This window comes from Takifugu flavidus, chromosome 16 (genome assembly GCF_003711565.1).
Source record: "Takifugu flavidus isolate HTHZ2018 chromosome 16, ASM371156v2, whole genome shotgun sequence".
Taxonomy (NCBI): Eukaryota; Metazoa; Chordata; class Actinopteri; order Tetraodontiformes; family Tetraodontidae; genus Takifugu; species Takifugu flavidus.
This window is the reverse complement of record NC_079535.1, coordinates 10962765-10985632: the sequence shown is the minus strand read 5'-3', so window position 1 is coordinate 10985632 and position 22868 is coordinate 10962765. Positions and strand designations below refer to the sequence as shown.

Here is a 22868-nt window from a genome sequence, read left to right as displayed (position 1 = left end):
TGTCAAACAGGTTAAACACCATCTGTACAGAAAACTCTCAACCAAAGGATGAAACGTAAAGAAGTCTGGGTGGATGGATACTGTGTTTCATATACGTATGAGCGGGGGGGCAGTACCCAAGTGGTGGGGCATGTGCAAGACAGACTGATGTATGGTGTCATCCAGGGGGTAGTCCCGTGGACACTCTGTGTGCACCAGCAGGGCTGGTGAGGCAGGCGGGTTCTGGGGATAGTGGTTGTGGTAGGACAGGGGTGCAGAGTGGGAAGGGGAGACACAGTCAGGACCTAAAAACAACAAAGGGGAAAACAAAACCGGGTTTGAGGACGGAACAAAGGAAGACTGACAACTGCATGATGACAATGTAGGAGCGCACAAGACAGTCCAGGTTGGGCTGAGGAAGGGACAACGTGAACGCAACAAAAACTGCCTTAATGATGGGTCTAAATCAGAGAGCTCGCCATGGACACACGGGCAGTGATGCGTGTGTGGCCCCGGTAGAAAAGGAAAAGCCCACATCAGAGCTAGTCAATGTGTTAAGACAACTACACGCAGTTAAATTTCAATACCTGCTAAAGCCTCATTGTGGCTGAGCAGAAGACTTCCCTGACTGTGAGGGTCAGTCATCACGTCCATGTGGGTCGACTGCGTGGACTGGGTGTCGGCCTCCTCGTCAAAGGCCGACCAGGTCGCTTCAGCTTCGTTTAGGTAGCCGTTGGACGTCTCGCTGCTTATGCTCTCACCTTGGTTGAGATGAAGTGAGGGTGACAAAAACAAACAGTTTTAATGTAAGAATTCAAAAAACCCGTTAGCCGAAACAAACAGTTCAGTTTGTTTAATGTCAAATGTTTCTGATTGAGGTGCAGATTTTTCACTTTAGTTACTCGGCCTAACAAAACTGGCATTTAAGGTTCAAAATCAGTGTCCACAGAGCTTCGCCAGCTGCACTAAATTCAAAATACAGGCTGACAATTGAATTCAAAGACCCGACTGTATTTGTTTCCATGGGAACTGCTCGGCTCGCGAGGGTCAATTAAGATTCTCATCACAGAAAACAAAACCCAAACGAAGAAATCCTACACACACACAAATACACTCTATTAGAAATCACAGGACACAAGTTAAAACTAACTCTTCTCTCGGAGTTTGTGTCTGGTGTAATTCAGGCGTCCCTCGATATTGACTTCTGTCTCAGATGGACAACTGCTTGGCTGGATGAGAATCTAGAAAAGAGAAAACGGGGAACTGTGTAAGTTTCAAGTACAACTGTGCTGACATCGTAGAGTAAAGGACGACTCTTCTCACCACTGGGAGCTCACTGCTGTCTCTTCTCCCCTCTAATGTTCTGCTGTCACACACATAGGAACTGGGAGAACACTCCGTCTTCTGGGCTGAGGACAGAGAGAAAAAGGTTCCGTCTTCATTGGTACCACAATAACAGCAATTTATTAAAGGATTCTTTGTGATTCCTTCCTTTTCCTCATATTGACCCATAACATTAATGAGTCAATCAAGAGTATCAAAATAACTCAAATCCTAATTGCACTGGTAACTGGTCAGTCACATTAAGCAGCTAAATTATTCTTCATCGTATATTAATCGATCACTTCCTATCTTTGTTCTGGCATTAGCTGCATGGTTGACGACTTGTTCCAGATGAAGAAATGTCCTCCTAATTACATCTATTCAACACACATGAGACATTTTACTGTGTTGTTACCTGGGAAATGTTCAGACAGTTGTTGCGTAATGTCTGAAGTGCTGCTGCTACGAGGAAGAGGGCTTTCTCCGCCTCCCAACTCCTCCTCGCCACCACATTCTGACAGCTGACACTCCTCCACGTCTAACAGGCACGAGAAACCAAAACAAGGTCGTGTGCGGTTACGAGGCTGAACAAACACATGCTTTCGAGTTATCTAAGGGATTATAACACGTACGTGGAATGTTACGTGACATACTCATGCAGTAGTGATGCAACAGTCAACACGTTAGCCAACATCGATCCGTCGATACAGTTCTGACCCAAACACAATCTCAACCACACAGAAACTAGTGAAATGATGTCGTAACAGATGGAGGAGGAGGAGGAGGCAGATGCACAAACACGTGCAGCTCTCAGAGTGCACTTTACCTGAGAGTCTGTGAGAGCAAGCAGAGTTACCAGAAGAAATACCAGGCAAGAAAGAGCTCACAGTGTGGAGCAGCATAGGAACGCTTTTAGCAGTGGGCAAAGCTTCATACAGATGAGCACAGTTGCTGATGGACTGGCTCCGTTTAGCTTCCATCAGGGAAAGAGAAGGAAAAACAGTGGAAACAGGAAAAAAAGAGTAAACAAGTAGGACAGTATTTAACAGTAAAGCACCATAATCTGACAAAACAACAGTTCTGATCAGGCAGCACAATAAAGACATCGTAATAAGGGGAAAAGCACGGCTGTGACTGTAAGAGCTACCTTTGAAGAGCAGAGAAAAGGGGTTTCCAGCCAAATAATTTATTCAGATATTAGTAAACCAGGACTGATAACTACCCCAGTGGTGCGCGCAAGTTTAAACTGGGCCTTTGTAGATGAAGAACCTCATTGAGATATCAGCCATCTTCTCAATGACCAAGAGAAGATCTCAGAACAATGTCAGCCTGTATTAGCATGTTCAAGTACATTCAAGTTTTGACAGTTGTTAAAGCGCAGGCATTGCCATTGTATTTGGACAGCACTTCAGGCTGTGTCCCAGCCAGCAGTGAAAGGAGACATTTCTCTTCGCTGCTTCCAGTGTGCTTTAATTATGCCCTTCAATGCGCAAGATACATCGTCTCTGCCCGCCGCTGCTTCCAATGTATGCATATTAATGAGCATTAATTACGCTCTTAATGAACTATCAAATAGCGCCGTGCAATTTATGTGTGTGCCTTCTCTTGATGAGGAGGGGGAGGTTCACTGAGCCTTTGAAGATCAATGTGGGAGAAATCCAATTAGTGGAAAGAAAGGGAAGAGATTTTGAAGCAGTCGTATTCAATATCCATCTTTGTTCGTACGCAAATAAAAGAAAAATAGGTGCATTAAATTGCACAGAAGCCATGTCAACATGAACGCACGCAACACAATCAGTCAGACGCAAATTCCAAAGTCTATTTAGGCACAACCATGTCCGCTCCTCCCTCTCAACCAGCTTGTCATTTGGAATTCTGGTGGAAGTGAAGAGGCGGAAGGCCAAGAAGGGAGAAGGGTTTGTCTTTAATCCAGCACATTAAGATTCTGTCTAGACAAAATGAAGACAAGCGCGGCAGGCGCTGCGGCGACTTTGCTAATATATTGGCTTCCTGCTCAACTTATAATTAGCCTGCCAGGTTCTCATCAGATAAGAGGTGTTTGCAGTGACTGAATTGAGCTAATAACAATGACTGTCCAAAGCTGGCCTTTGACATGCCATCAGGGGGATTGTGCTGTATGCTTGCTATTGAGCTGACATGGGAACATGTTGACACGGGCCTGCGACACACGAGGGCAACAATGGCGGCCATCTGCTGGCCTCTTTGTCTTTGGTCGGTTCTTTCAACGACACCTGGGTTAAGCGCCCACGCGGGGCCTGTCTGGCTTTAACATTCAATATGTCTGAAGCCAGAAGCTTATCAGGACTGTGTTGTTGGCTCGCACAAAGCCAGGAGATTATAACAGCGTGGATAGAAAAAAAGCAGACACGGTTAAGTGACAGGCAGCAACAATTCAGCCATCACTGATATTGCAGGTCCTCACCGGAAGCCTTCTGTCGGACGTTGTTACGTGCCTTCTCCACCCCGGGAGCTCCTGATGTGGTCGCAGAACGGATCCTCATTGGCTCCTGAACTCCTGGGCCGCCTGGCTCGCCTTGGTTCCTCCAGCTCAGCGAAAAGGAACGGGCTACAGCGGCAGCCTTCTGGGAGTCCTGGAGTACTCCTGTTTTAAAAAGTGTCAGCATGTAGACCTTATCATTGCAATTAGTGCCACTGTGGAGTTGTAATTCACTGGAAGCCGTGGTTTGATACGGTCTGGGAGAAACAACCATGAATACAATCAACAAAGAACCCCCTGTGAGTTTTTTATCTGACAAGAGAGTCTCTAATTCACAAAACGACTATAACTTTATATTCAATTATATAAGAAAAGATCTTCAGGACAATAGTGGTCAACTCAACAATCACCAAAATGTCCACTCATTTTATTCTTAACCCCCTTGGCCCTCACCACGTCCTCTCTGCTTCTTTTCCTTCTGCTCGCTGAGTTTGTCCAGAGGCAGGTTGGCCATGTCCAGCCCATAAACGGAGCGTGCCAGGACAGCTGTTAGTGAATCCATGATGTTGGCCCACTCCGTCACCAGCTCCTCCCAGTAGGTAAGAGAGGACAGCACTGCCAGCAGTTCGTCCCACAGCTCCCGGGAGATAAATACAGACAGGTTGGCTCGCACCCACGCCACAATGATGGTCTGAATGTAGAATGAGATGAGCAGAGGTGATTTAGCACCGATTCTCCTGGCTGCAGCTGTCAGTTTTCAGCCCTGGTTAACAGCTCTGACATTCTACTTTTAGAATTAAATTCCAGAAACCTCTAAACAGTCGATTCCAATCTTTCCAGTGACACGTGTCTGTGAGGCAATTATGATGACAATAAACATACAAGACACTACATTTCTAGCTATTAGCGTGTCAGCGTACCCTAAAAAGAATCGATGCTAAACTTTGCGCAAAGCTGTCCTTTTTTTGGTTTTCCTGTGGCCTCTTCATCACCGCCTCTGTGACCCTCAGCAGCACCTGTAGCAACTGCTCCCTGAAGCACACAGATATAAGAGAGAGAGGCGTCATGTACCTTCGCCAAGAAAGAATCACACGCATCATTTAAACTGATAAGAGCCGTCATTTCCACAGCACTAACCACGTCTGTGTGTCCATGGTGTGTTCCATGATCATGTGACGGTAGATGCTGAGGACGCCTTTGCACACTTCGACCTGGTTATCTAGGAGTTTAGGAACATCCTGGCATGGCTCCAACAGGAACACGTTAGATGAGTTGGTTAGGAACACCTAAACATAGAAAGCAAGCAATTAACCTGGAAGCAAACACAGGGAAAGACACCAAAACCCACCTGCAGAGCCGGCTGGATCCCCGTCTTCACGTCTGTATTACGCTCCTCGGTGAAAAAGCCTCGACTAATGGCACTGCTGAATGAGTAAGTCCTCCCCCAGCTGGACGTCCGCCTGTGACCATGACTCTGCAAGGACTAGCAGAAGACACAGTAGGACAGTTGAGTCAGTCGAAACCAGCCAAAGCATCCAAGAGAATATATGAAAAAACAGACTTGCTGTTTAACTTATTACATTATTATTAAAGCAGGTATGCCAGTACTTGTTTTGGATTAAATAATAAGCAACCAGATTGTGAAACTTTTCAAAATACAGCAATATTAACATTATTTGCAGCAATAACGTAATGTAGTCATCAGCAATTAATATTTGATAAACAACAAATAATCAATTACAAGATTGTGTCTGTTGGGGTTACCTGCATGTGTATGCTGATCTCTGTACTGCGTGTCTGTTCACAGCTATCTACTTCATGGGAATGTATGTTCTTGTCAGGCTCTGCCATGAAGTTGGGCTTTTCCTGAAGAATCCACTTCCGGTACACTTTGATCACCTTCCTGGTTGCTGATGCCTCACACGATGGCAGCAGGAAGGCCTGAAAAACGCACCTTAAATTTGAAACGGAAAAATCCCAGGGGCATGTGAAGCTTTCAAAACTAGCTTGGAGTATTAAAGCTAAACGGCCAGCAGAGGGCGACACCGCACATGCCATCCAAGTAAGACGCATTACAACAATCTGTTCCTGGTAAAATTAAAATGTCTAAAATACCTGCAGTGTAACTAATGGTTTGTACCATTTTTGAATGAAATGTACCTGGTGGAAGACCTCATTGACAAAATTCACATTTTCCCTGGTGGACAGCAGGATGGCGTGCACCATCTCATAAACATAGCGGTGCTCCTCTTCGATGCTACATAGACTGGAATCGCTGGGCCTTCGATCGGACAGCGTGCTGCTGTTAGAATGACTCTTCTCGGGCTCGCCCGCTGGCCCAGCCACGTCCCCATCTGATAACTTATCCTTTTCCTTCTCCTGGCTGCTACTGGGTGCAGTGACAGTCTGGACGCCAGAGACAGTCAAACTTAAAATGTACCCTTTCAGAATACGGCTTCCATTTGTACACGCTTGAATTGTTAAAATAATTTGATTTCTTTGAGCCTAGCAACGGCACTGTGACGCTCACCTGGATGAGTTTGGGAATGACCTCAGCACCATTCTTGGCGCTCTGCGCTGCTGCAGCACTGTTGACATACTTCTTCTCCAGGAAGAAAGTGACTAACCAGCTGATGAAAGCCACCCGAGGTGCGAGGTACTGGTCCCTGGTGCAAAAAGTGCTCTCATTGTTTCTTGTCACTGGCACATACAAGGGTTTTGGCCTATGATGAGGGAGGTCTGGTTGAAAACAAGAGAAAGAAAATGTTACAACCAGCCATCAAGATATTCTTTCACCCAATGGAAAGCTACTTTATTCTACAGATTAAGTGTAGTCAACAGTTTATGTTCGTTCTGTAGGAGGGATCTCACCTAATACGGGCTTGTAGAGATTCGTGAGCTTGGGGAAAGAGGGGAAAAGATGAGGAAGGTAGTACTTTTTGAAAAGGTTGAAGAGAAACCTGAAGCCAGTGTCCTGGTTCTCTTTATTCTTCCATTCTAAACTGGACGCCTGTCAAACAAAGCAGAGAAGCAGACGAGGTCACTGCAGTGAGAGCACTTGGTTCGGGAGATTGTTTGCTACACAACACTTTAAGCAAGGTTGGAAAATATCCAGACAGGAAAATCAGTGTCTGAATCAATAACTAAGATCGTCTTTGGTGATGAAACCAACTGCTGTCCATCTAAACCAGGAGATATGAAGACAGGCTAAAAGGGAGCTGGCAACATGATGGAGCAGGTGCCATGAGGTTAAAGACAGATCGCACCTGCAACCTCAGGCTGCAGCATCATCAGGTTGATCTTTCTCCTGGATCTCACCTGAATGACCATGTACTTGAGAAGTGTTTCTAGGATGTAGCAGGTCTGGTCATCTGCAGCCTTGTCTCCTGCCACCGCAGGAACCAGTGGGGTAATCTCCTCAGGCACCACTCTGTCTGCTCAGACACACACAGAGACACACACCATTTCACTGTCTGTTTAGGATCCTGACGATGACCTTGGTGACCATATCACTGGTTTTCACGATGGAATTACCATCGGGAGAAGCGGAGAAGGGGTTATAAATGATGGTGTCGAGGGTACAGGGCCCCCTAGAGGAGGGCACAGCAGGGAAACCTGGGACCAGGCAGGCAAAAATAAGGAACTGCTCTTCGGCGCAGTTGTCCCTCAGAGCCTGCAGCCACAGCAGGAACAGACGGATCCCCTCACAGCGTATCTACCCACAGGAGATTGGGATTAATTAATAAACACAAGGAACAGCCACAAAGCAAAACACGGCCAAGTCTGAAGCCAGTTGTACCGTATCCACATTACGGTTACATCGTGATATTGTTTTGGCATGAAAACAGCACCGACCTTAAAAGAATTTCCAGTGTGTAGAAGCTTTTTCAGAATGGAACCTGGGAAAAAAAACAGCAGCCACAGGTAAGATGGCCTGAACCAGGAGACAGGGAAGAATCAAGCAGGCAGAGTGGAGGGAGCTTAATGGGAGCTGTTCTTTTGAGGAAAAAAGCAACAACAGCTTCATTTAATCCTGTTTTGACGTTTGGAGCGACTCATAATTCCTCAGTCTTGATCGGGATCCTAATCTGGATCCCCCTCTCCAGGATTCCAGTGGATTTCTTGTCTCGACTGAACGGGGCAAGATGCCGCTCTGTCTTTTTGACTTTTATTCTCTTAATCCTACCTGAAAACTAAACAGTCAGACAATAACGTCAAACTGATTGTTCTCCCCTCACTGCACGGCCTTGACTGACAAACAGAAGAAATAATTGGGGTTATCACACATGCGATTTTTGGTGTGTGTGTGTGTGTGTGTGTGTGTGTGCAACTGAAATCACGCCAGAATATTTCAATTACTTATTTGCATTTCAAATGAGGTTCTAATTTGCATTTCCCATCTTCCTCCCCTTCCAGCACTAATTATTTTCTCTTCATTACAGACGGGTCAGGTATGGCTTCCGTGACTCTGCGCTACGGCGCGTCGGAGCTTTGTGAAGTCTGGGAGTGAAGACGTGTAAAAGCCGCCACGGACCAGGTGGAAAAGCAACCCGCCAATTAGCATTCACGCCGTCTTGTTGCGCACGTGCTCGGAAAGGTAGCAAGACTTACCTATACTGTGAAACTGCCATCGATTGTAGATTTTCTCTGGCAAATTTTGTAGAATTTTCTGAAAAGAACAATAAAAGAAGTTGTAAATGAGCTTTTTGGGCTCAGTGATCACAGCAAAGCTAACAGGCCGGTTTGGAACAAGTTGTGTGAATAAAGCTTTTACTGAATACATACGATCTATATGGAAAAACGTGCTCTACATGACATGGATTCACGTTTAAGGGCTAAAAACGGCCTTTCCTAAATATGTTTTGATTAAAACAGATTTTTTCAAACATTTGGTGACATTTAAACATAACCTTAAATGACTTAACAAGGAACAAAAATGACATTAAAGCAGAACGACGACACAAGGAGAAGCTTTACGTAGGTGAATGGCAGCAGCGTAGTTTTAAGGAGCCCTTTTCCTCCCCCAGGCCCGGCGTGTCTGCCATCCCAGCGACAGGACAGCAACGAGAAATGTCATCACCTCCCCAATAACCACTTTTACAACTCAATTAGAGTGCCCTGACCTTTCAGCAGCCTATCATTATTCTTGAATACAATGACAGGTTAACTGGGTCCCAGCCGAGATGGGAAGAGCGTCCGGGAGGACGGCGGGCGTATATATGTGTGCAGCGCCAGTCGATAGTCGCAGCACTGTGAGCGCTGGCTTCCTTTAAGGCTCACCTCTCATCAAAGCCTAATCAGTGACCCAATAAGACTTTGTGATTGCAAAGTCCAGGTCAAGTCTATGCTCTCAAGCACACCACGGCTGTGGCCGGCATGACAAGCTCATCGTCCCTGCAGACGGAGGAGAGGACAAAGACACAGCTCTTCCCTGCTTTCAATTTATCACAAAATGTGGCTCAATCATAACAAATGGGGCGACTGCGCGTTAGAAATGCTAAATAGTGAATCTCACAACACTGTTTGGGTCAGCAGTTGCCACGTTGCTGGCCGTGTACTCCAGAAGTCGTCTCGTGTCGGAGCATCTCCGTTTGTCAACAACTTCCTGCTTTCCTCGATGCTCCTCAACTCTCCTTTCTTGTCCTCTGAGACTAAATCCCTGTCATTAACCTTGGCGGTGGGATAAAAATCGAAAGACACACATCACTTAAACCGGGGCGCCGGATGACTCCTGTTCTGTTCAATTTCCCTCTGATCCACGGATGTGATGGTGCGCACGTATAGCTGCGTGGCGCTATTGTCTTATTGATCCTGCATGGGATTATTTAATCTCTGTGCAGGCTTTCTTTCGGCCTCCTTCACTCGTCTCCTTGGGGCCGCAGACGCATTATTCTAGGCGCTACCCCAGCAGGGCGTCCTAGCTTAAGCCTTTCTGTGCGTGTACGTGTGTGTGTGTGTGTGAGAGAGAGACTCAAGACAATAATACTGTCATTCTGTCTTCTTCCAGAACATCGGGATGGCAGAGAGGGAAAGAGATGAAGAAGCTAACGAAGAAAGACCCCCCCTGGAGCTGGGCAGCTCCAACAAAGAGGAATTTACTGGCTGGTTTGAGACGAATGCAGACTCTGCCGGAGTGAAGCTTGGCGGAGTTACTCTAATCTGCAGCTGTACTCCAGCATAAAGATGGAGGCATTACTGCGCTGCAACTATAGCTCCAACACATTTACATGATCCACACTTAGATTTCCAGTGGCAGGGCCTGAACATGGCATCGAATACGCTTCCTCCAAGAGATCTACAAGGGCTTTTAGATTGCAGCAACAGACCTGGACTCCAGATGAAATTGAGTCATTTGCATAAATCTCGGGGATGATAATACCACCTGGGGGGGGACATTGAAATATCAAGAGACACGACGACACCGGTGGTGCAAAGCTCTCACCGTACGTGTGCTTTCAGAAATCAGGAAATGGCCAGAGTATGAATCACATTACAAAGCTCCTTTACAACACAGCTAACATAAAAACAACCTGAAGCTATGTCCAACCACTATCTTTACATTACAGCCTAATAAATAAGAGGACTTTATTGCTTAAAGCATTTAGGTAAATTGCAGCCAGACATCCTCATGAGCCTCAAATTTAAAAAGAATGCCTGAAAGAAAAGATAAATGACCAGATATAAAAAAGGTGGGTGTCCTTCCCCTGTCCGACCAGTGGGTGGCAGCAGAGCACAGTGAAAGGAACAACGCTGCCCTATGGAGGAAACAAGCTGCTGCTTCCTTCATTCAGTTATAAATACGTTCACATTTGAACCTAATTTGACAGAAGAGTGTAAAAATGTCTATCGGCTTTACATTTGACACATTTCCAATCTCAAATTCAGGCCAGAGCACGAAACAAAACACAGATTAGCAATCTTGTGTCTTCATTCAAGATTGGACATCATTAATCCAGGTTTACGGAGCCTATTCATGTTTATAATAAAACATACAGTTATTATTGACCACCACTGACTGTTACAGATGTGTGATATGACTGATGAAGGAATAATATACCAATCTGATATACTTATAAGCGCTTTTAATGTATCCCTGAGCTAAACTATCCTTTTAATATAACCCTAACCTAACCCTAACCCTAATATAAACATTTAAATAAATATCACTTATAATAATAAAGAGAACATGTGCAAAAGTACCCATATAAGGCAACTCGACATGCTGTGTGTGGACGACGAGGGGAATTCTGAATGCTGAGTCAGGTCCTGGTGACAGATTACAGGTCAAGATGAAGTCACATCCTGAAGAGAAAGTGGACGTTTGCAGACTTCCCTTTGAGCTGTGTTCGTCCCAGAGCTGGATGCCCCTGCTGTAACCTGTCCCACAACCTCAGAGGAACCACATCTGACCCGCTGTCAGCTGACACAAGGTCGGCCTCAGTAAACCTGGGGGCCCATCTGCACACGCGACGCTGCGGACCTTTAGCATTTTTCTCAGAATACTCTTGAAATCTACCTGTGCAACAGCAAAAGGGAGGATTGAAGACATTTGTTTCACATTTCTGACACTACAGATTAAGTTTGTAGTGAAGCAGCGCCACGCCAGACTGTGATTATGCCTGACGTAATTTTTGGCTTTTGCTCAACATTACTTGCTTCCTCTCATCAGAATCAAGGACACATGGCTCCCAGTATAAAGAAATAACGTACGTTTTTGCTAAAAAAAACAAACATATTTTCATTGTTTTCGTGCACGGGATCAATAAAAAAACCTTGACGGTGTTCAGCAGCACTGAATCCTCACAGAATTCCCATCGGGAAATCAGATGAGGAAACATCATGTGCTACCATGGAGGAGACCTTCCCAACAGCAGACACAAAGAGGCTGGAAGAAAAACACGATGGCTGGGTGGGGGTGGGGGTGGGGGTGGCGGCTTCCAGCACAATTGCTGGGGGGGAGGGACCAAAAGATTACCCCCTCTGGATATCAATTACCAAAAAAAGGTTCAGCATCAGGGATCATCCTCCACCATCGAAGTCCATTAAAAAAATGGGGTCACAATTCATCTAGGTCAATTTGAAGACACAGGTCTGTGTGTGTGTGAGTGTGTGTGTGTGAGTGTGTGTGTGAGAGAGAGAGGGCTGATGTACAGTAAAAACAAGGCTGTTTTGGGCCCCATGTAGCTGGAAGCATGAGGGTATAAGCTGAAGTTTTTGTATTGTAATTCCGAGCCTCAAGAACACCCATCCACCCATCCTGTCATCTACACCCGTCTCTATTCAGCGTTATCTTCTATTTAACTTCCATCTCTGCCTGCCAAACATGATTTTATTCCCCCCAAAAAATTTACAGGATACTTGATGATATGTACTAACACGGTCTGTTTGTTCTGCACAATCCAGTTATCTGAAAATATCATGTTTGCTATCTTTAGCCACACAAATCCTGTCAAATCCCCATCTTACTCCACCTCCGTGTTTACATGATGAATGTGAGCAAAGCAGAGCCGCCACAAACAAATGTGAAACCATTACTGGAAAATCCATCCCAGACACAGACGAGCTCAGGAGAGTAGCAGTCCAGTACACACCAGTTGGGACCAGCTTATCCCCTGGGTTCAGGGGTGAAACCCCAAGTCATCACTCTCAGGGGGCCATAAGGGGGGCAAATGGGGGTTAAGCTAGTTCTTTCTAACAACCATGACTCCATAAATATGAAGGAGGCATGAAACCAGGGCTTATGAGCAGGGAATGACTGGATAAATCTGCTCCCAAACTGATGCCACCAAAGCTGATTAAAGATATACAGACACAGATGAGCGCCACGACGCAAAGATCCCCGGAGAAAACGGCAGCGCGCTTCCAAACACGCGCGACGGCCCCGGGTCTGAACTGCACCAGAATGCCAAATGTTCTGTTTCTGACCCGCCGCCGTCCTCTCGGCTGTGCCCTGAACAAATGTAACTGGAGAATGGCTTGTTTGTACTAGATACTGGGACTGCCTTTTCAAAACAAGGTAAAGGACTGTGGGGAGAAACGGAGGGAGGGAGGGAGGGAGGGGCGGACAAACAACAGCGTGTTGCACACTGACGCACATTTTTCAATTTGCATGCACGCCCAGTTCTCCAGAACAAGAAAAGAACTGAACGCCGCCACCTGTTGAAGGTGAATTATGCCGTTTGGGTGACGGGAACGCCGTTTTTGCTGGTCGTGCTGGAGGCGCTCCAGAGATTAGTCACGACCCCTCTGGAGCCGGAGCTGCGCGATAGCAGCGCTTTAAACACGTCACCTCCCGTGTGATAAGAATCCCCGCGTAAAAGCGTTGTTTTTGGACTCCGTGGTGGGGCGGAGGTTCAGAGCGAGCGGGCAGCGACCGAGCACATTTGATACCCTCCGATATTCTTCTGACGCCCCTCCCTTTAAAGTTAGAACTTCACAAATGCAGTGTGGCGGAAAACCGAAGGCGCCACGCCCGCTTCAGAGTCCAGAGTCCACCGGACTCGAGAAGACGCGAGAAACAATAAAATCCAGCTGACTTACTTCAAAAATAAAGAGGATAGAGTCCAGCTCCTCCCTCTGCGATTTGTTCCCTGAAACACACAGTTGGCTGCATCATCCTCATCAATATTCCATCAATAATCGGTGCAGGATTAAAAAGCAACGCAGATAAAACCACGGCGTTCCGGCCGGGCAGACCCACCTTTTTGCTTTAAGCTGCTTTCCAGCGTCGTGAAGTTTTCGTAGAAGATAAAATAAATCTGGGAACAGTTGCTCTCGAAGAACGTCTTCAGCTCGCCCCTGTCGATGATGTCTGTGGAGAGAAGGAAGAGTTGAGTGGAGGATCGTCTCGCTGTGTTTAACGTTACATTCGAAACCATCAACCTGCTTCACTTCCCCTGGCGTCCCTCAGGGCCTCCTTACCTACAGTCAGAGGAATCTGAGGCTTCTCAACGTGTTGAGAAACAACTTTTCCTTCTAATCTGATCATTACTCAATCGGATTCTCTAAGGGGAGAGATGGCAAAACCTCTCTGCCAGTAAAGAAATAAACCCTTCAAACATTTGGACAGGAATTCCCCCAAGACAGTGAAGGAACGCCTCCGCCGTTCCCATCTTGTGCTACCCGTCGCCATAAATGCTGACTACACATGTGACGGGACACGCGGCACCATGACGGACCTTAAAGGTCAGCGTCTCCTTCCACCGATGTCCCGAGGTCACTGCCAACCACCAGATGGACCAACACCTTGAGGATCGGACTTTTTCAGCTAGGAGGGGCGCACGTCCAACGTGCACTGGGTTGGGCCTTGGGGAAGAGTTGATTGCTCAAGAGGTGACTTAAGCACCAGAGTTATGGTGAAAAAGACGCCTGCAGCACAACAGCCAACACAGCACAGGAGATCCCAACGCTCCCAAAATGGAAAGAGGTTCAATTCTATTGTTGCCGGGGCAACACCTCGGCAGTCTGTCTGTAATAGTAAGTCATTTACACCATTTAAACAGAGCAAACTCTTAAAACAGCCACTAACGGCACTGGATTGGCACTCAGTAGCTACATGGAATGAAAACTATTCCACCACACCAAAACGGACCATTTCCTTAGATGAACGGGAGTTTTTACACAAACACTGGTGGAGTAAAACTACTCCCCCCACTTCAGGATGGCCACTGTAGCAGGATGATCGACCAGATTTCAGGAGAAAAGCGACTAAAGCGGATCAGGGAGGTGTGGAAGCAGGACCCACACACTTCCTTCAGGCGTCTCTGTTCACGCCATTCCACTGGGAAGACACAAAGGCTTCTGTGAGTCCTGCGAGTGGACAAAGACACTGTGTCCTCCACTCATTGAGCAGCAGAACCTTTGGGTTTTTTGTTTGAGGAAGCTAAAATGAATGCCTGCGGGTCCCAAGAGTTCCCAACACCAAGAGAGGCAAAAGGGAATCTTTAGGCAAACCTGGCCAAAAAGTGTGAAGGGGGGGTCGCAGGTTAAGCCCAAGTCAAGAAGGAGGAATAAACACGTGTCAAACGGAGCAAATGTGGCACATTTGGGTGGGATGACACCGTCTATTGTGATATGTTTCCTCTTCACTGTCAGCAAAGGGCAGATGTTCCAACGCAATGGGAGTGGACTACCAGGAAGCCACACACACACACACACACACACACACAGTCTGGAGGGCAGAAAAACACACCTGTGGTGATTGGTTTGACCAGACTGTGGCGTTCACACACACACAAAGAGCCTTGTTTGTTTTTCCTGACCTTTGGCTGGATAAATGAGGTTCTCCCTTCAGCGAAGGTCGGACCGGGCCTCGAGGGTGAAAGGGTGGACTAAAACTGCTGAGTGTTGCACAATGTTAGAAAGCTCCACGACATGTTGTTGCTCTCTTCCGTCATCGTGGGAAAGGGACAGCACCCGTCTCCCGTGCAAAGCTGCAGAAAACCTGAGCGCTAACTGCTAATTAGCCTCTTACCCCGCTGCTTGCTCTGCTAATAAACTGCTGTTAAACTGGGTTTGTCCAGCAAGCAGTGAGAGAGCGCACAGCAGTGCACATGAACAGCAGGGTTCCGTAACCATGGGCGGGGGGGGGGGCATCTAGTTAGCTTAAACAGAAGACATATATGCATAACTCAAACCAAACCTAGCGCCTTTGAGCAAAGCTTCAGATTCAAACTGAATCGGCATCACTAAAGCTCTTGTTGAATGGAGACAGGTTTGGACCACAATTTATAGCACCGACACCAGAGAGGAGCAGGAACACTCATTTGCATTGGCTCTGGGCTGGGCTGGGCCATATCCGCAGGTGCATCACATTCTTGCCAGAAAGGAGGACAGAGGACTCTTTAATGGTCCCAGCAGAGGGGTATGTGGATCTCAGAGGGGACCTGATTAATATCAGAGCACGATGCACGATCAACAGCTTAGATTCAGCACTTAGAAGAGCCCGATTGTTCCATCTACACGGAGCAGATCCACCAAGAACAGGTCAAGTCAGCAGAGACGGAGGCGTTTGACATTTTAACGATGAAAAACTGACCCCGAAGGTCTAGAGAAGCATCCACAGGACTGTTGAAGGCAAATGGAAGCCTCTCATCCAGGAGGTCAACACGAAGGAAGGATCTATGTTTACATGTGTTGCTCCGTCCCAATATTTATGAAGATAAGGAAATAAACAAGTGACAAATCAGCTAGCAACAAAAAGTCCTTTCAGCGACCAACACGTTGCACTTTATATCTGCTGTATCTGTAACTCTGTAGCAGTCTTCCATGTTGCCAAAGCTTCAAACCTAAAAACTCCGCGACAGCTTAACAAAGGCTTAGGCGTTGGTAGCAACATAAGACTTAAGTCCCACTCCGAAAACCCTGATCTAAAGTGGTGTCACAACACGCTGCAGGTCTCAGATGAGGCTGAGCCAATAGGAGAGCAGGACAGGTAAATGGTGCAACTCAACAGACTGGTTTTTCATGTGCCGCGTCACACAGATATCATCCACCGCGGAACACAAGAGCGCCGCTGTTCCCCCGGCTCCTATTCAGGCCGGCAGCGGCAGAAAAGGGGAAAACGCTGCTCATTTATCAACATCATGTGATGCGCTCCGTGCTGCGAATTCAGGCTTTTTAGGGAAGTTCGAACACGCGGCAACCTCGCCGGCCGTTCGGCAGAAACAAGATCTGGGACGTTGCACAAGTTCGAGAGCTCAACTGATGAATAGAGGACAGAAACTAAAGACATCAGGAGCGCGATGGTGCGAAAAGAACGCTTCAAAAGCTTCTTTTTTAACGTCCAGCTACTGGAGGTTCCTCCCATCTCTCAGCTGGAGTGGATCACAAAGGGGTGTGTGTGTGTGTGTGTGTGGTGTGGAGTGAGGGGGAGCCTTCTTTCAGCCGCCTGAGAGCCCTTCCAGCGCTGCCGTCTCCGGTGCTTCACCTTGAGATTTTCCTTTCACACAGCACGCTGAGAGCAAGGCCCGCTTCCACGGCAACATCTGGCTGCCAAAAGGGCGTTTAAAGGTGCCCCCGTCCCTGCTGTGATGACCTGCGCAGCCACTTTGGGGGGGGGAGGAGACGTCGCAGCACCTGTAACAGCTTCACGGCACTGAGTTAATGTGTCAACCTGCTGGGGCCGAGGCCTCCGCTCCACGCCTGTAAAAAAAACTGCTTCTCAGTTCTGCGGCACGTGTCCCGCTCAGGTGGTGCCCTATGGGGCAATAATGTTGCCAAATCATTGCGCCATATGCTCAGCATAACTTTTATTCCCGTTTAAAGTGTGTCGAAAAATAAAAAAACACAACCTGCAAAGCTGCAGCCAGAGGGTCATGACCCCGGCAACCGGCGTCGTTAACAACAGGGACACAACTGAAAAAGAATGTTTCACCCACACGTCTGCCTCCGCTGTTGAATAATAAAGCTCCACAATTGATGCCGCTACTTTACATTGTAAATGGGAGCCTCTATAAATAGAGTCTATAGATTTCTATCAGGCGCTAGCCCGGACACCTAAATGCCTGTCTGCTCAGCACAACTTCCACAGGTAACTTGTTATTTGATGTATAGGCGGCGAAGAGAGACACGGCTTTAAAGAATTAACGGCCACTATTACAGTTTAATCTGAACATTCCAGCCTGATTTAAGGATTTGACGCTGAGAAAATGAGTGTGATGAGTTTAAAGACCTGACTCTGTTGTCCCCACAGGGCTCAAGAGGTCGGAACAAAAGGAAAATGGAATAACAGTAGAAGCGTGCTTGAGCTGACGGAGGGGGGTCCTTCACCTGGAGGACCGTGACCGATCCAAACCGGAGTGATCTTCAGCTGACCTTCAGGAGGGAATCGGGCACTATTCCTAGTGGGAGATTCCCAGGCCAGATCCAGGAACTTTTAACCACGGGAGGGAGTGCTGCACGCGTGGCCAAGTGTGGTTTTATTTAGAGAAGCGGCGAGCGATCAGGTGATCTCCTGGGCTCCTGTAATTAACAGCCAAATCCAGTCAGGCATGACAGGCGAATTAACATGCAGCAGCTTTCACACTCTGGCCAACAGAGCTGCTCAGTGGGCAGAAAACCAATACAGGGCCAGGCTGGAAATAGCTCACCCCGCCACAGATCGCCCTTAAACAACAATACTACAACCGCAGTGGGTTGGAAACGCTGGTTTCGGGCCGCCCGATCCAGTGATCCAGCTCTTCCATTAGGCCTCCTGCGCTTGACCTCCGCGGGGCTTCCTGTCCACGCAGGAACCTGGCAGCCCCAGGAGGAAATCCTTCCTGAGCTGAAGGCAAGGAGAGAAATGCGAGAGGCTGACAGACGGGAACGCGCAGGTCCAGCAGCGGACAAACATGCCAGCCTTATCTCCTACGCGCACATGTGGGGAAGAGAACACGGGGAGGGGTGCTCTGGTTCGGCCCATGGTGGCACCGGTCTGGACATTGAACCTGACCTGTTGACCGAAAGATGCATTCGAGTCCTTATTGTCGTCAATCTTCAGAGGCGAACCGGGCGACCTTTTGTAAACTTTACAATTCCATCCCATCACTTCTTTCAGCAAACACCAACCCGGTCCATCGCCTCTGTTTCGGTGCCGCAGAAACAAAGCACACATGCCCGTATTGTGAGCATGGTTCATCAGAAAAAAAAAAAAAAGCCTGGACACAAATGCATCACAGAACACATCAGGCTGTTGCAGGAAAGAGCAAATGTTCCACTGAACTTCTCTGTCAGGTCAAATGGACCAAGAAGTCCAGAGCTGCAACAGTGCAAGCCACCAGGCTCTATTCCAGGCAACGTTTCTTACAAAAACAGGCAAAATTCACCCGTGGAGGCAGCGTTTTCTTTAGAGCACTGTCAGAAGGGCGACAGACTGGATGAGAGGACGGTTGTGGTGCCGGACATCTGCGATTCAATGATGCGCTGCTGTGACAGGAGCAGTTAGCATTGACTCGCTACCTAGCACAGGCTAGCTCCCGTTAGCCACCGTGCTCAATTACAATGAGCGCTCCTGCATAGCAGGCAACGATAATAGTGACAGAGGTCAATGGGTGACCACCGTTCACTGCGCAACCAACCGTCTTTTCCTGGAAAAGGGCGACTTTGTGTCACCTCTGACCGACTGTCAAAGCGGTGACAGCCAGCGAACCCGACGCCTTGTTTGATCTTGGTTAGCCGCTAGCTTAGGCTAGCTTAGCCTCGGTGATGCAGCATCATAGACCCGGAGCACAAACTCACCTAACATGGACCGAAGGTGCTTGAGCCGGGTCAGTACATCCTTCTTTGGGTCCAGAACTTTCTGTATAGATTTCTTGACGTCGCCATGCCCCCTGCGAGTGAACATCCCGCTGTAAAATGCAACCGTGGCGGCTGGAAACACCTGCGCTTCACCATGCACGCAGCCTCCGGGGCGACTGTCACTGTCCTCACCACCTCTCTATGACTGCTCGGTAAACATTCGCCCAACGGTCGCTGCTGTCCTCTGTTCGGTGGGTGTGTAAACACGGAAGCGCAACTTGCACGAAGAGGGCCGGTCAGCCCTTAAACTCACGCCTCCGTGTTTAGAACCGTTCCACCTTGCACTTTCAGTGTCACTTCTCTGCACATTTCGCTGCATTTGAACGCATCACCCCACCTGCCGGCATGTTTGGGCTCCACACTCGGCGCGCATATCGCGCCGTGCAGCTGTTTTCGTGCGTGTCAGACCCAAATACACCCCCCCCCCCACACACACTCTATGTGGAAAAACGGTGCAACTTATTTTGGTCTTGGCATCCAATCATAATCTACACGGACCATATTAGCGATCTGTTCTAACCCTTTTTGCTATCGGGAACAGGGGAGCCCCCCCGGTTTGGTGGCTGTAAGAGCTCATTTGTACCCCCTGGTGTTGAAAATAGACACTAAAGGAAAATAAAATAAAATACACGGTTTTTTTTGCACGTGTATTAATAGGGTTAAGGATTAAAATAACAAATAAAAGATTCACCTGCAGGTGAAACTGACGCCCATCAAAACAGAACTATCCAATGATATTTATCTATTTTGTTTACCACACACATCAAAACAGAAATATTGTAATCCACTATAATTCAATTTTTATAGCTTGATATATTGTTTTGAATATTCCTTCGGCATTGGCTGATGTTGACCCATGCATGCGTGTGTGTGTTGGATTGGGGATCATTCTTCTCTGCGGATCCTCTGGAGCTCTTTCAGGGTGGTTGGGGGTCATCGGTGGGGTCACCATTAGGCCTGATCAGAGATGCTGGATTGGGTTCCCTTTAGGAGGGTGACCCTGTGCTGGGCCACCCAGTCTGACCAGTCCTCAGCAGGAAAACACCCCAACAGCATGGTGGCACCATCACCGGGCCTCACCCGTGCCTGAATTCAGGCTCACTGCTCATCCACACAGCTCGACACGTTCAGGACATCAAGAAACAGCTGCTTGGTTTCTTTTCCAACAGAAACGTCCCTCTTCTGTTCAAAGGAACCCACAGTTATATCAAAATGAGCTGATTAAACTGCCTTTGTGTCTTTAATTAATTCTCACTGTAATTTGTATTAAGCTAGACAAATCCATCTGGGCAAAACCAGTAAAAGTTCTGAGATGAATCCAAAATGTGAAGGGATCCGATGTGCCTTTTAATGGATTCTTTATAGAGGATCTCTTTCTTTAAAACGTCCGGATCATCTGTCTTTTTGTAGAGGCAGTTTGTTTCTTTAAAGAGCTCCTCCAAAGTTATGACGTATAAGTAAGAAATGGAATTTGAATTCATAAACCTCGAGTATAAATTCACTTTATATTGTTTTAGATGCCAGCCTTGGTGCTTTGAGGCGCAAATAAAGATTACAGATACACGCGTCATTAACATTTGTAGCTGTTCATTATGACAAAATAAAATAAATGACGTTACAGATACAGTACTTACTTTTCAGTGAAGGCATCTTAAAGTTATATTACCTGTAACTCAAATTTGGCATTAAGAAGGTCGAGTGTCATATTCTTTGACCCATTATTATTATTATTATTATTTAAAAAAAATCAACACATGACTTTTTGGTGCAAAAGAGAGCTTCATTCTTTTCTCCGTGTTTCGGATGTGAACAACTGACCAGCAGGTGGCGCCAGAAACGCCCTTTCGTTTCTGACTTCACGGAAAAGAAGAAGCTCCACGTCCATCAGTAAAGTGTTATTGGTGTTTATAACAGTGCCACTGATTGACTTATTATGTCTAATCCACCAGCCTGTCAAATCAGGCGTGTTGCCCCCCCACCCGTCTGCACTTTGTACAAGCTGGGATGACAGGAGATGGGATGGAGGGCTGGTAAGAGCAGAGACCGCAGAGGAGGAGTGAAAAGGAGGAGTGAAATCAGCCTTTGCCCTGCAGTTTGGTATGACACTCATTATCTGAAGTGGGCCATTCGGAGGAAGGAGGATGTTGCCTATCACAACAGATGTTGATTACACAAAACAGGCTAGTTTAAAAGACACACACACACACAACACACACACACACACACACACACACACACACACACACACACACAGTCACACACACACACACACACACACACACACACACACACACACTGAGGGTTATTGTTGGTGCTCTGTCACCAGTCTTAATTGATCGTAATCACCATTCCTTCTTGGCAAACCTCCCCTGTTCTTAAAGAACAGGTTTGCTCATTATCTAAGATGGCATCATCTATCAGCACCAAGAGGAGTGGATTTTTTTTCCCTTCTCTCACCCCGCACCTGGAAATAGTTTGGATGCAGCTCATTTCTGGGATGATTCAAGGCCATTCAAGTGTTATAGTCTGCTGGAGAGCGCCGCCGCTTCCTCGCTGATATTTCAGCGCTGCCTTAGACAACGATGTGTCAACTGTAAAATTATAGTTGAATGGGACCACCTCTTTTAAGGTGGGATTTCCGGACTGAACAAACCCACCTCATCACCATTTATTCCCTTTAACGGGCCCTGTCAGAGAGGTGAGGAGCGCGTCATGACCAAATGGTGGCGCTGTAGCCTCACAAATGAAGCTCGGCCTTCGCCCAGGCAGGCAGCCGTCTCATTTCCAATCCAAGGTTTGAAAAGCACACTTGTCTGCTCTAAATTGTTCTTATGAAGAGATTGGAAATACTTGACTTTTCTCCTTATGTGGTTATGGATTTCCTTTTTGTACAATTAAGGGCCATTAAAACCTCATGTGTCCCGTTGAGCCAAATGAAGGTGCCGGGGTGGACTGATACCGTCTTATGCATCTTGCGCACTAATTCTTAGCACTTTACCCCCTTTTTTAAAAAAAAAAATAAAAAAAATCGTGCAGCATTTGGGGGAAATTTCAGGATGAAACAAATGGTACAGGACTCGTCTGCAGAGCTGGGGAGACCACCCACATTCCTGCTGCAGAACACAAATGAAAAGATAAAAGAAAAAAGGCTGTCTGTGTTTGATTCGAGACCCTTAACGCGGTGTCTAATGTGAGAAGCATTTTAGCTCGGTTATACGTGTTTCATACTCACTTTGAAGGCGGAGAATTAAACAGGAAACCAGAGCTTTATAGAAAACAAGTTCCAGGAATGAGACACAAACAGCAGCCTGCAAATTACATCTCCCACCAGGGGTCGTCATGGTGCCCTCCACCACGAAGGTTAACTCACCATGGAAAAGTTGGAGCACAAAACTTATAAATTAAACCGCCTCTAGCTACCATTTTAAAAGGCTAAATATCCTAATTTTGATGCAGAAAACGTTCTATTATCTCCCTCTCCACCCCCCCCCCCCCAATCCTGTACTTCTGCATGTATATATGATATTATGGTATCTGATTCTAGTGTCTGTAATGCATGGTGCAGCTTGAAGCACATATCCACAGGGGTTAATGAGGGGGGCACTCTGAAGTAATTAAAACAAGAGCATTATAAGGCAGCAGTTTCACATAAGGCACTAAGAGCAACATACCCCATACTTAATTAAAGCTCTTCGCTGACAACATTTTGGATCGTCTCAGGTAATCTGCTGTGAAATTAATAAGAAAAGAGATTTGAATGACTAATGTTGGCTTTTTTTTTATTGCAGCATGCACGAGAGGGGTCACTCTCTGTGTTGTGTTATCCATA

At 47.0% G+C, this 22868-nt stretch overlaps 1 protein-coding gene and 1 long non-coding RNA gene across 11 annotated transcripts in view; both read right to left on the bottom strand.

Annotated features, from left to right (window-relative positions):
* The window catches only part of ralgapa2 (Ral GTPase activating protein catalytic subunit alpha 2), a 56987-nt gene extending 37634 nt beyond the window's left edge, over nucleotides 1-19353 (bottom strand). For 4 of the 10 annotated variants that reach the window (XR_008954185.1, XR_008954186.1, XM_057058114.1 and 1 more), the window contains exons 1-22: nucleotides 18980-19353; nucleotides 13461-13571; nucleotides 13301-13350; nucleotides 8372-8429; nucleotides 7616-7659; nucleotides 7295-7475; nucleotides 7079-7194; nucleotides 6632-6770; nucleotides 6291-6499; nucleotides 5921-6166; nucleotides 5525-5701; nucleotides 5109-5243; nucleotides 4898-5046; nucleotides 4681-4792; nucleotides 4214-4451; nucleotides 3746-3925; nucleotides 2129-2275; nucleotides 1718-1840; nucleotides 1303-1388; nucleotides 1130-1220; nucleotides 567-740; nucleotides 117-284 (exon numbers count right to left, since the gene is read on the bottom strand). Coding sequence is in view for 7 of the 10 variants with exons in the window: in XM_057058114.1 (XP_056914094.1) it covers nucleotides 117-284; nucleotides 567-740; nucleotides 1130-1220; nucleotides 1303-1388; nucleotides 1718-1840; nucleotides 2129-2275; nucleotides 3746-3925; nucleotides 4214-4451; nucleotides 4681-4792; nucleotides 4898-5046; nucleotides 5109-5243; nucleotides 5525-5701; nucleotides 5921-6166; nucleotides 6291-6499; nucleotides 6632-6770; nucleotides 7079-7194; nucleotides 7295-7475; nucleotides 7616-7659; nucleotides 8372-8429; nucleotides 13301-13350; nucleotides 13461-13571; nucleotides 18980-19085 (3040 nt within the window). In the remaining 3 variants the exon portion in view is untranslated. Of the gene's footprint in view, nucleotides 1-116; nucleotides 285-566; nucleotides 741-1129; nucleotides 1221-1302; nucleotides 1389-1717; nucleotides 1841-2128; nucleotides 2276-3745; nucleotides 3926-4213; nucleotides 4452-4680; nucleotides 4793-4897; nucleotides 5047-5108; nucleotides 5244-5524; nucleotides 5702-5920; nucleotides 6167-6290; nucleotides 6500-6631; nucleotides 6771-7078; nucleotides 7195-7294; nucleotides 7476-7615; nucleotides 7660-8371; nucleotides 8430-13300; nucleotides 13351-13460; nucleotides 13572-18979 lie in introns of those variants that run through there. The other 6 variants (XR_008954184.1, XM_057058115.1, XM_057058119.1 and 3 more) reach the window with 4 other exon arrangements.
* Nucleotides 16996-18973, bottom strand: LOC130539644 (uncharacterized). Its single transcript, XR_008954187.1, has 2 exons — nucleotides 17851-18973; nucleotides 16996-17722 (listed from the first exon to the last, which is right to left on the bottom strand). It is a non-coding gene; the product is annotated as an uncharacterized LOC130539644 (long non-coding RNA).
* Nucleotides 19354-22868: the final 3515 nt, after the last annotated feature.